The sequence below is a fragment of the Tupaia chinensis genome, unplaced genomic scaffold, assembly GCF_000334495.1.
Source record: "Tupaia chinensis unplaced genomic scaffold, TupChi_1.0 Scaffold000332_1, whole genome shotgun sequence".
Taxonomy (NCBI): Eukaryota; Metazoa; Chordata; class Mammalia; order Scandentia; family Tupaiidae; genus Tupaia; species Tupaia belangeri.
The window spans coordinates 55,886-66,570 of record NW_006159826.1 but is presented as its reverse complement, the minus strand read 5'-3'; the positions used below and the strand labels follow the sequence as shown (position 1 = coordinate 66,570).

The 10,685-nt window shown below is 68.1% G+C and overlaps 1 protein-coding gene across 1 annotated transcript in view; it reads right to left on the bottom strand.

Moving 5' to 3' along the window:
• KIF1A (kinesin family member 1A) overlaps positions 1-10,685 on the bottom strand; it is a 129,046-nt gene that overhangs the window by 65,620 nt on the left and 52,741 nt on the right. Inside the window, 11 exon segments of the mRNA XM_006151913.3 lie at positions 903-1,036; positions 2,144-2,170; positions 2,525-2,667; positions 3,400-3,478; positions 4,158-4,233; positions 6,850-6,867; positions 7,413-7,478; positions 8,103-8,180; positions 8,955-9,066; positions 9,975-10,153; positions 10,406-10,471. Of these exon segments, the coding sequence (XP_006151975.1) occupies positions 903-1,036; positions 2,144-2,170; positions 2,525-2,667; positions 3,400-3,478; positions 4,158-4,233; positions 6,850-6,867; positions 7,413-7,478; positions 8,103-8,180; positions 8,955-9,066; positions 9,975-10,153; positions 10,406-10,471 (978 nt within the window).

Genomic DNA, 10,685 nt, shown 5'->3' with positions numbered 1-10,685 from the left:
CGGGGGAAGCGGGCGCATGTCAGAGCGGGCAGGCCACCCCGGAGGACCGGAGGACTGGGGACGGCAGCCCAGGGTAGCTTCCTCCCTACAGTCGGCCCCTCTGCTCACCCCTGCCCCACCCCGCAGACAGGGGGCCTCAGCACGGACCCTCCTTCCTTTCTGCCCACACCAGGGCATCCCATGTCCTAGGTGTACCCCCAACCCAGGGAGATTCACCCAAGGGTGCCCCACACCCAGAGGGACCTCCACCCCAGGGGACCCAGCTCCTAGGTCACACCTCGTGGGGGTCACCCCCAACCTCACCCCACCCGGTTCCCACACCTGCTTCGGGGAGCCTCAGTCACTGCGTCCTGTACCTGTCGCCTGTGTCCAGAGCCTATGGCCTCCCCAAGGAATGTGTGAGTGGAAATGAAAACCTGGCCCACAGCAGGGACCACGGCAGGGCCAGGGTAGCTCCCTACAGGCGACCGTGAACAGAGGATGCCCGGGGCAGGGCCTCAGGACACCTGCCCCTTCTCAGTGGGCAAAGGCTCCTGGTCTCTGGGCACACGGCTGTGATGGCCTTACAACACCAAGGAGGGGGTGTCGCAGCTGGAGGGGGAGACTCCCACCCACAGCTCGCGTGGTCCAGCTCCCCGACCTCCATGCAGCGCTGGGCCGGCCCCTCCCCGTTGGCCCCAGGGCTCAGGCCTTCATGGGCACCTTTGGCCCCACATCTAGTCTGCCCACTGTCGAATCTGGGGCAGCCCTGGCCTGGCTGCCCACTCGAGACAGCCACAGCTGCTGCGCTCTGGCCCGTGAGGCGCCACCCGGCGACGAGGCCAGGCTTGCACCGCCGAGCCCTCTCCCGAACACGGGCGTCCTGCCACGGCCCGCTGGGCGCCTCGGCCCGGCCGGCTCACCTTCAGCCTCTCAATGGCCTCCTCGCTGCCGGGGGCGAAGAGGATGCGGTCGTGAAGGCTGGACACGGAGGCCGCGCGGCTAGACAGGGCGGAGAGCGAGGACGAGGGGCTCATGCCCACCAGGGCGTTGGTCACTGTGGAGAGACCGGCAGGGGCTGGGCTCAGCTCGGCCCGAACACTGACCACCGACGCAGTTACTGTTCTCGAGGGAGGGGAGAGGCAGCGGTGGGAGGGAGAGGGCAGAGGGGCCCACAGGCGAGACCCAGACCTGCTGAGGGGCAGCAGCCTGGACAAGCACATGCAGGGGCCCGCCCTCCCCGCCCCTGGCACCCAGCCCACCGCTCCAGCCTCCCCATGCCAGGGGCCCTCCGCCTGCCCGCACCGGCGTCCAGGCTGCCTCGCCCCCCAGGCCCATCCCCCTGCATGTTCCCACCCGGTACTGCCCGGCTAGAGCTGCTGGGCACCCACGTGCCCACAGGACCCAGAGCCACGCCCTCACCCTGCCTGTGGGTGGCACCCTCACGCCCACTAGTGCCCAGGCTGCCAGGCCCTCCAAGCTGCAGGGACCTAACCCTGCAGCCCCCCTGGCAGGGGGTGGCCTAAGACCATTCTGGAGGGAAAGGCGCCTGAGGGCCCTCCCGAAGGAGCCTCTGCTCCCCCTGGAGGGGCTGGGCTGGGCCTCCCACCACCCCAGGGGGCCACGACCCTAGGCCAGGTCAGGGCTGAGACAGCTCCCAGCAGCACACACAGCAGGGGAGCAGGCACGGGCAATCGGGTGCTGTGGGGCCATGCTGGGAAGCACAGAGCCCGAGGAGGCAGGCCGAGGCCAGAGACGCTGGCTGGGCCACAAGCCTGAGGCACTTTCAGGGATGGCCGGGGGCGGAGGGAGCCCAAGCGGCAGCCGGGCGGGGCTGGTCCCTCTAGCCTCGGCTGTGGTGCTGTCAAGCTGACCTCCCCAGGCCTTTGGACACAAGGGTCAGAGGGCCTGACCCCAGCTAGTGTCAGCCAGCGAAGGCCTCGGCTGCAGCCCGCCCCTGCCTCGTTCCTCAGTCCCGTTTAGACCAACGGGCTGAACCGGGCCAGGGGCTCACAGGCAGCTGCCCAAGTGAGAGGGGCTATTGTCCCTGGCCCCTAATGGAGGGCTGGCGAGAGGTCCCTGCCCGGGGTGGCCCTCCCGCGGCGCGGCCCTAGCCCCAGCCCCAGGCAGGGTGGAAGCAGAAGCAGCTGCGGGGGATACACACATTTGGGTCCTCCGGGCACAGCGCTGGCTACGGGGCGGGGGCGGGCAGAAACAGAGCAGGTCGGTCTCCGGGAGTCCAGCTCGCACGTCCAGGCCAGGAGCCGGGAGGGGCGGCCAGCAGGGTGCTGGTCAAGAGGGTGGGGCCCGGGGGCTTCCAGGGGACCCGGCACCAAACCCCAACCACGCAGTTCCGTCCCGGCCAAGGCCGCTGACTCGGCCCTCATGCCCGGCCTGCCCAGCCCTGCCCAGACCGCTCTGCCCGGGACGCCGGCAGGACAGGGACGGGCTGCTGCACGAGTGGCTTCCACGCCTCAGCCTGGGCTGCGCTGGCGGGGCATGGTTGCCGGAGCAGGCCGAGGGCTAGGCCGGCATGGACACTCACCGTCTGTGATGTCGCCCAGGCCCTGGGCGTAGAGCAGGTCCCGCAGACGCGTCACCTCGTCCTTCAGCTCGCGGATCAGCTTGTTGTTGGGGTCCTCGTTGATGACGGCGTTACAGCGGATCTGCTTGGCCCGGTCGGCGTACCTGGCGGCACAGGGAGGGAGGGCCGTGCTGGGACTGTGCCGCGCCAGCCTGTGCAGCTGGGCAGCTGGGCCGGGGGCAGAGGGCAAGGTGTCAGCCCCTGCTGTCTCAGGGAGGGCTCCGGGCCGCCTGCCGGGGCTTACAGTCATGTTCACCCCTTGGGGAAACAGCGCCAGGGGAGTGTCCTCTTCCCACAGCGAGGCCTCTGTCCCTGGCCCTGTAGCCCCAGGATACAGGAAGATGTGGGTGTCTACATGTCCATGGGTGTCACGGCAGACACACACACACCAATGTCGGGGCGTGAGCCTTCAATCTCACTCCTGGGGTGCAGGGCCAGAGAGCCAGGGCCCATCCGAACTGAGCCTCCTGAAGACTGGAACCCCCTCCCCCCTGGAAGCCCACGGCAGCTGGGAGACACTCAGGGCACACACATGTCCCTGTGCCCACTGAGAGCCCCCGGGGCGTGCCCGTGTCCCTCTGCTCACTGAGAGCCCCCATGGCCTCCTATGCTGGCATGCTGCTCCCTGGTCACGAGGGCCTGGGAGGTCTAAGTGTGTCCCAGAGAGTGGTGGGAATGGGACAGGGCCCGCAACAGCCTGGGAGTCCGGGGAGGGTCTCTCTAGCCTCGCTGTGGGCCGCATACTCCAGAGGGCCCTCTCCCAGCAGCCCTGACTGAAGCTCAGAGACTCGGCCCCACGAGGGCAGGGCACAGCGCCCTCTCTGCAGCCCGCACACCTCAGCGTGCTGAGGGTCTCATCATAGTTGATGTCTGCAGGGCTCAGGGCTGCCACCATCGCTGTCCTCGAGTTCCCGCCTGCGGGGGAAGACGGGCTGTGGTCAGTGCGTCCCTGGCCAGGGGCAGCGTCCCCGCCTCCCTCCGTACTGGTGAAGCTCCCAGGCAGAGGCCCCACCCTGAGCACAGACAGCAGCCTGCCCTGCACGGCCCCTTCCCTGCTCCAGGCACCGTTCCCCCTTCTGGGGACACTGACTCACATCCGGGGCCATTTTCCATCCCCGGGCCTCCTTCCCCACACAGGGGACGGTCTGAACGGTTTACGGTGTTCACTGAAAGAGCAAGCCTGCTCGGCACGCCTGCCTCGCCCCCAACCGCCGTCCCGAGTCCTCTGCAGTCTGATGGACTCCTGGCCCGGCACAGGTGAAGCCGAGCTCGCTCTGCACTCCCAGCGAGGGACGCTGGGGGGTGCCGACTGGTCACCCGCGCCCCACCTCGCCATGCTGCCCTGTCCCTGCTCCAGGTTTGTGCACTTGGGCTGGGTGTCAGGGCCGACATGCCCCAGGAGACACGTCCTGCGGCCCCTGTGGGCCAATCTGGTTCTGGCCACCCTCTCCAGAAGGGCCCGTGGTGACTGACAGGACCCCCAGGTTCACCTCTCAACCCTGGCCCAGGGAGGGAGACCTCTGGTGGCCGGGCGTGTGTCCCTGGTGGGAGGACGGCCGGTGGGCGGAGCTGGGCCCCAGCGCCCAGTCCTTACCCAGGTTCTCCCGTAGCAGCCAGGTCAGCACGGAGTCGCGGTACGGGATGAAGTCCGTCTTCTTCTTCTTCTTGTTCTGCGGGGAGGGGCGGGAGCTCGACCCCACCCCAGGACAGCAGGGGTGCACAGGCCCGCCAAGAGGGTCCCTGCGGCTGAAGGCTGAGATGTGCGAGCTGTCCTCGAGCACCCAGGCCTCACTGCCAAAGCGCAGGGCATCACCCCCACATGCCTCCACTCCAGGCTGGACTTGGGACCTGTTGGCACACCCCTGGCTCCTCCCTGGGCCGACTGGCCGTGTCTGGGCCACCTGGCTTTGTCTGGGTCACCCAACCGCGTCAGAGCCACCCAGTTCTGTCTGGGCCACCCGGCTCTGTCTGGGTCACCTGGCCGTGACTCTGACCCGAGGGGACAGCTCCGTCTGCCCACAGGATGCACCGTCCCTACTCTCGAGGCATGCCCTGCTCCCAGGGCACCACCAGCATGCGGTGCCGTGGTTGGAGCTGCCCTGGCTCCTCCGCACGCCCAGCGTGGGTGCATGTCCTTGCCCTGGAGCGCAGCAGGAGTGGAGCCCACTTCTCTGGCTGTGGACTGTGGTTCCGAGGCCGAGTGCTCTGGTGGGTGCTCTGCTCCTCGCCCCCACAGCTGGCCACTCAGCGGCTCGAACAAGTAGCCCACAGCCCCCGATCACCCAGGGGGCTGCCCTCCTGACCGCACCCTCCTCCCGGACCTGCTGGCTCTCCCCTGGTCCTTCCAGCCTTGGCCTGTGTCCTGACCCCTCCCCGCTGCCACCTCGGGTGGGGGGGGTCGTCCCACCCACCTTCCTCATGCAGCAGCCGAGGCCCGGGCCTCACTACGCGGGGCTCAGGGAGGCCTGCTCCCAGGCCTGCCTCCTGCTCCCGGGCGGCCCCTGTCTGCAGGGCCTTAGCCCTGGGCCCTGGCTCCCTGCCCTCTCCAGCCCTGCAGTGACTCGGTTCCCAGCAGGGATGCCAACACAGGCCTCAGGCTTGCTCACGGTCCTGTGGCCGCCTCCGCCATGTCTCATATAGTCCCCACGCCACCCCCAGAGCGTGCTCCTCGGTCCTCACGTGGCCATGTGGTTCCCCACACCTTCCCGCGTCTCCTCTCAGGGCCGTGGCTCTCACACGTCACCGCGAGTCCTGCAGGTGGCTGCGCCTGCTCCGCGCCATCTCAGCAGGCCACAGCTTCTCAGGCAGCTACCCTCAGGGCGGCCACAAGGCTCCGTGGCCCCAGTCCCTCAGGTCTCACGCAGTCAAGTGTGCGTCCCACAGGGTCCTGGCACAACCCTCCACGGCTCACTGCCATCATGCTGGCCCCCTGGGGCTCCCCATCCGCAATCATTCCCCACGCACTTCCTTGGCCCAGAGCTTCCCGCTCCACCTGTCACACGCGACCGTCATGCCTGCTCATGGCTCCTCGCACTGCTCCACGCACTCACCAGTGTCCCACCTCCTCTGAGCACCTGTCCACACCCTCCCCTGCATACCCCTCTGCTGTCCACTCGGGCCAGCTGCAGGGTGCCATGCAGGCACAGGACCCAGTCGGTGGGTCCACAGAATGCGTGCATGACCCCAGCTACCATGCACCGCCAAGGACAGGAGCCGCCACCGGGTCTGGGCTGCAGCTCCGCCTCCCCACACAGAGAACGAGTGAGCCTTGGGGACCTCAGGACGGGGAGGTTCCTGTTGCAACAAGGTCACTTCCCTTCCACAGCATGGGCGCCATGGCCAGCACATAACCTCTCCACTCCTCGGTCAGGGGGACAGACGCGTGTGCCTGGGGGGCCCAGCCGTGACACCTTCACCTGGGCCCTGCTGGCTCCTCATGCCATCCCGAGGGCTGAGCTGCCCCCTCACATGGCTCCTCCCAGGTCCCAGAACAGCAGGGCTGTGCCCCGCTCTATGTGGCCTTGAGGCCGAAACTGCCTCCGTCCCCCGTACATCCCCGCGCCGCCCGTGTGAACCATGTAGCCCGCCTGTCCACACCCTCTCGCGTGCATCTTGGTCCCGAGTTCTGCACACCGGGCCTTGCAGTCACCAGGCGCACACCACCTCCCCATCCGCACCGCTGTCCTCACGGCCTCCCACGGCCCATGGCTGCTGCGACGCCCTCGCCCCGGGTCCGGGCCCCAGCTCCCTATGTGCGCCTCACACTGTGTGCAGTCCCTGGTCCCCACCCAACCCGCCACCCTGCAGTCCCCTGGGCCACAGCCGGCCCCCTACGCCCAGCCCCCGCTGTCACAGAACACACTTCATGGCCTCCCGCCCTCAGTCCCACAGGTTTGCACCTGCCCCTGCGCCTCCTCCGATAGGTGCTAGCTCCCCACTCTTCAGGCCCGTCTGCCTCAAGACCACCTTGTCTGGGAACCCGTCCTGCCATGTACGCCAAAGGCTGTCACCACGGTCACTCTCCAGCCCACTTCCCCAGTCTGCAGCTGCGCTTCCCTGCTTCCGTCCACTGACGCCTCACGCTCGGTGCCACAGGCCCGAAGGCCATCTGTGCCACAGGAGCCCAGCAGTGACATGAGGACAGGGCCTCACTCCAGGCCCGCGCCGAGCAGCGTGTCCACTGCTAGGTGACACCAACAAAGGGCAGGCGTCCCTGCCGAGACCTCACGGGCGAGCTAGCGAGGGCGTGCTGCTCCCAGCCCCTGGGGTTCAAGAAAGCCGCTTACCTTGTTGGGTCCAGAGTCCTGAAACAGAAAGATGCAGACGAGGGCCTGAGCGAGGCGGGCCCTGGTGCAGGGAGGGACGCAGGGCGGTGCCAGGGGCAAAGGCGCAGGCAGGGGCCTGGGACATGCCAGGTGTCCCTGGGCTGGTGCCCTGGGCTGCTCTGGACGGGCAGGCCAAGTCGCCCTGTGACCTGGGCTGCTGGTGCCCAGCGGTCTCCCCCACCCCAGCAACATCAGAGGAATGGTCCCGATTGGGCCAGTGAGGCCAGAGCTGGCAGCAGCCCGACCTTCCAGAAGGAAGCAGCCGACACGGCAGCCATGGCCCGTGAGAGCCTCAGAGGGAACTTGTGAAAAGGTGGCACTCCCCATTTTACAGGTGGGGACGATGAGGCTGCAGTGACAAGGGTCACTCCTCCACCTCAGCCCGGCGATCACTCCCACTCGGGTCTGTTCATCTAACCCCAGAGGCAGGGCCGGGGGACAGCTATGATGGGCTCCGAGCATCCCAGCAGAGGGTGGGGCAGGGGACACCGCCACGGTCACCCTCGGCTCTCCGAGCAGCTCACCATCTCGGCCAGCGCGGAGATGACCTTGCCCAGGGTGGTCAGGGACTTGTTGATGTTCGCTCCCTCCTAGCGCAGGGAAGACGGTGGGCATGTCAGGGACACGGGGCCCGGCTCCCGTGGTCCGAGCCTGGCCCGCGTGGGGGTGCTGAGGCCACCTCGGGGAACCCCTAGGGTCTGGGGAGGCTCTGTGGGACCAGTGCTGACTGCCAGAAGTGCAGGTGGCTGGCACCCCCTCGGCCCCCTCTCCGACGACTCACCCCAACTAGCATGACGTCCAGAGCCCCCCCTCCTCACCATCAGCTAATGGCGAGGATGGGACGCGGGGCTTGAGAAAATGAAAACCCCTGTCCTGACACCGGAGACAGGGTCAGCTGTGGGGACCCTGGGGACGCTAGGTGGCCAGCTCATGCCCCACGTGCCTCGCAGCCCGAGCGTCTCTGGAGAGGAGACGTGGCGGGTGCTGGTGTTACCAGGGCCCGGGGCCAGGGTCTGCTTCCTGCTAGGCTCTGACCTTCATGCCGAGAGCTGCTGGATCACACGCTGCCCTGACGCCGAGGTCCCAGCCGTGTTCCACCCCCAGCCCAGGCTCACCCTCCCACTGGCCCTCTCTGGAGCAGACCAGGCTGGGACACGGCCCAGGGGGTGCAGGTGGCATGGAGGCCGCTGTGCTTCAGGCGCGGCAGCCCCTCCCTTGAGGCGCGTGCCCTTGGCGCCCGTGGAGTCGGCCCGCTCACTCCCGGCCAGGTCCACCAGGCTGATCTTGCTGACCTGGGAGGACAAAGCTTCCTGCAGGGGTGGCCAGGCCACTGCAGGGGCACCCTGCCTGCTCCACACACCCTCCAGGGCCACAGGACAAGCCAGCCAAGCCCCTGGGCCGAGGCTGGTCCCGCAGTCTCAGCTGCATCTGCCGCAGCCCACCCTATTCCCTGAGGCTGCAGGACACGGCCCTCGGCCACATCGGCACCTTCACACCACAGGCCCCACATGCTGGGGCACACCCGGCCGCTTCTGCCTGTCCCCGATGGAGTGCAGTCTGTGGCAGGCCTGAACCAGCTCCAGAGAAGGCCTGGCGCTGCTCAGCCATCTTAACAGGCCTGCCTCAGAGCCAGCGGGCCACTGGGCTCCCACAGCCGGAGCACAGGGCCTGGTGCAGCCCCACGGAGGACTGGTTCTCCTTCACGGCTATGGGTGCTAGCTGCCCCCAGAGGCTGGTGCCCATTCAGGGCAGGGGACCACATCCTACCAGCCTGGGGCACAGGCCACGGCCCCTTGTGACAGGCACTCGCTGGCCTCACCATCCACCTTTGCTGCCACGCTCTGTGGACGGCCCAGAGCCTGGGGAACAACCCTCCACAGCCCCGAAGTCTTGCCCAGAACCACGCAGCTGGCAGGGCTGGAGGCCGAGGGAGGTGGGCCCCGGCCCACAGCCCCATCTCAAGGCCACCCACACCCCGACAGCCCCAGGGCTGGCCGGCCTCTGAGGGCCCAGGGTGGGGACGCCACGCACCCCGGCCAGCGTGCAGCCCCCAGGGCAGCGTTCACCTTCTCTGTGGTGATGTCTGTCTCTGCATCGTGGCGCTTCTGGGTGAAGATGATGTTGAAGACGGCGTGGGAGCGGCTGCTGGTCTCGTTCATGTTCGTGGCGGCCACAGTCCTGAGGAACCGGAAGCGACAGGCCTCTGGCTGAGCCCCACCAGGCCCCTCTGCTAGCCCTGTGGCATCCTGTGGCGTCCCGCCCCCAGCCATGCCTGCTGCAGGCAGAGCAGGGCCAGAGTGCCTCCGCCCAGGCACGGCCGAGCTCTCGGCCCCGCTGGGGAGCATGCCCCTCAGAGAAGGGCACGGCCGTGAGCCCGGGCCACAGCCCACAGCTGCTCCGGAGGCGCGGGCTTCGGGAGTGACATGTCAGCAGATGCCAGAGGGAGACTGAGCCGTTCCGGAGCCCAGGTGGCCCCAAACTCAGGCCGGGCCAAGGGCAACTCAGGAGAGGGCACAGAGGAGCCTGGGGAACGCGGCCTTGTGGCCACCGGGAAGGAGTGGGACGGCGGCAGGGTCTGGTCCCTACCCCAGAGGCCACGGCCATCACCCTGACACCCAGTGCTCCACATAGGAGGCCTGGCCCAGCCGCCCTGTGTGCCCACCCCCCAGCCTCCACACCCCTGCCCAGCCGCCCCGCATGCCGGCCCCCCAGCCTCCACACCCCAGCCCACGTGCCCCGCAAACTGGTCCTTCTGCCTGGGCACCCCCAGGCCTCGCATAGCAGCTGCCCTGGGGACAGAAACTGGCCTGCCCCAGGCAGCCACCAAAGACTACTGACACCTCAGGACACCTCAGTCCCCAACAGCTTGTTCATAGGCGACATCAATTCTGTAGGGCAGAGCCCACGGCTTCTCAGTGGCTCTGAGTGTCTGGAACGTGACCCCGGTCACCTCGGGGACCCTGGACAGATCCTGTCAGAAGACTGACAGGGGCCCTAGGGCCAGGCCACAGGTTGGGCACCTGGCAGACACACAGCAGCCAGCAGGGCTGGGCCAGGGCAGGGCCAGGGCAGGGCCAGGTCCCTACCTGGCCTTGTTCCCTGAATCCATGAGGTCCTGGATGTCATTGTAGGAGGTGACAGCCAGCTTGGACAGGTCCTCCACGTAGGGCCCCAGCAGCGGGTGCTCCCGCACACGCAAGTTGCCTTTGTTCTTGGGGTTGAGGAGGTCGCGGACCCGCTCACAGTAGATCTCCATGTAGCTGACCTGCAGGGAGCCGTGACTCAGGGAACCCAAGTGCGGCCGGGCCCGGGGCCTGCATGAGTGCACTGGGTCAGCCCTGTCCCTGCCCGGGGCTGTCCTAGCTCCACCCCACACCCACAGCGGGGCCAGCTCGGCCACGACACAGCCCGGGCACCACCCTGCGCGGCACACTGGCGTGGCCGTCACATGGGTGAGCGACCCGGGGCCTCACTTAAATCTGAGAGGCACCGCCCACAGCCAGCACGTCCGGCCTACCTCCACCGAGTAGGACATGTTGTCGTTGGTCGTGTCGTTGATCCGAGAGAAGAGGTCCTCGCAGAGCTGCAGGGACCAAGGGGCAGCTGGTCCGGATGGCTGGGGCCACACCCAGAGCCAGCCCGGCCCGTGGCCCCGAGGGCGGCCTGTGGCAGCGATGCTGCGTCCCGGTCCCTCTCATAGCCCCACGACGCACCTGACACGGCAGAGGTCCTGAGAAGGCCGCAGCCAAGGAACCCGTGGCTTCGGCCTAAACCAGGACCCCCAGCCGGGCCCGCGC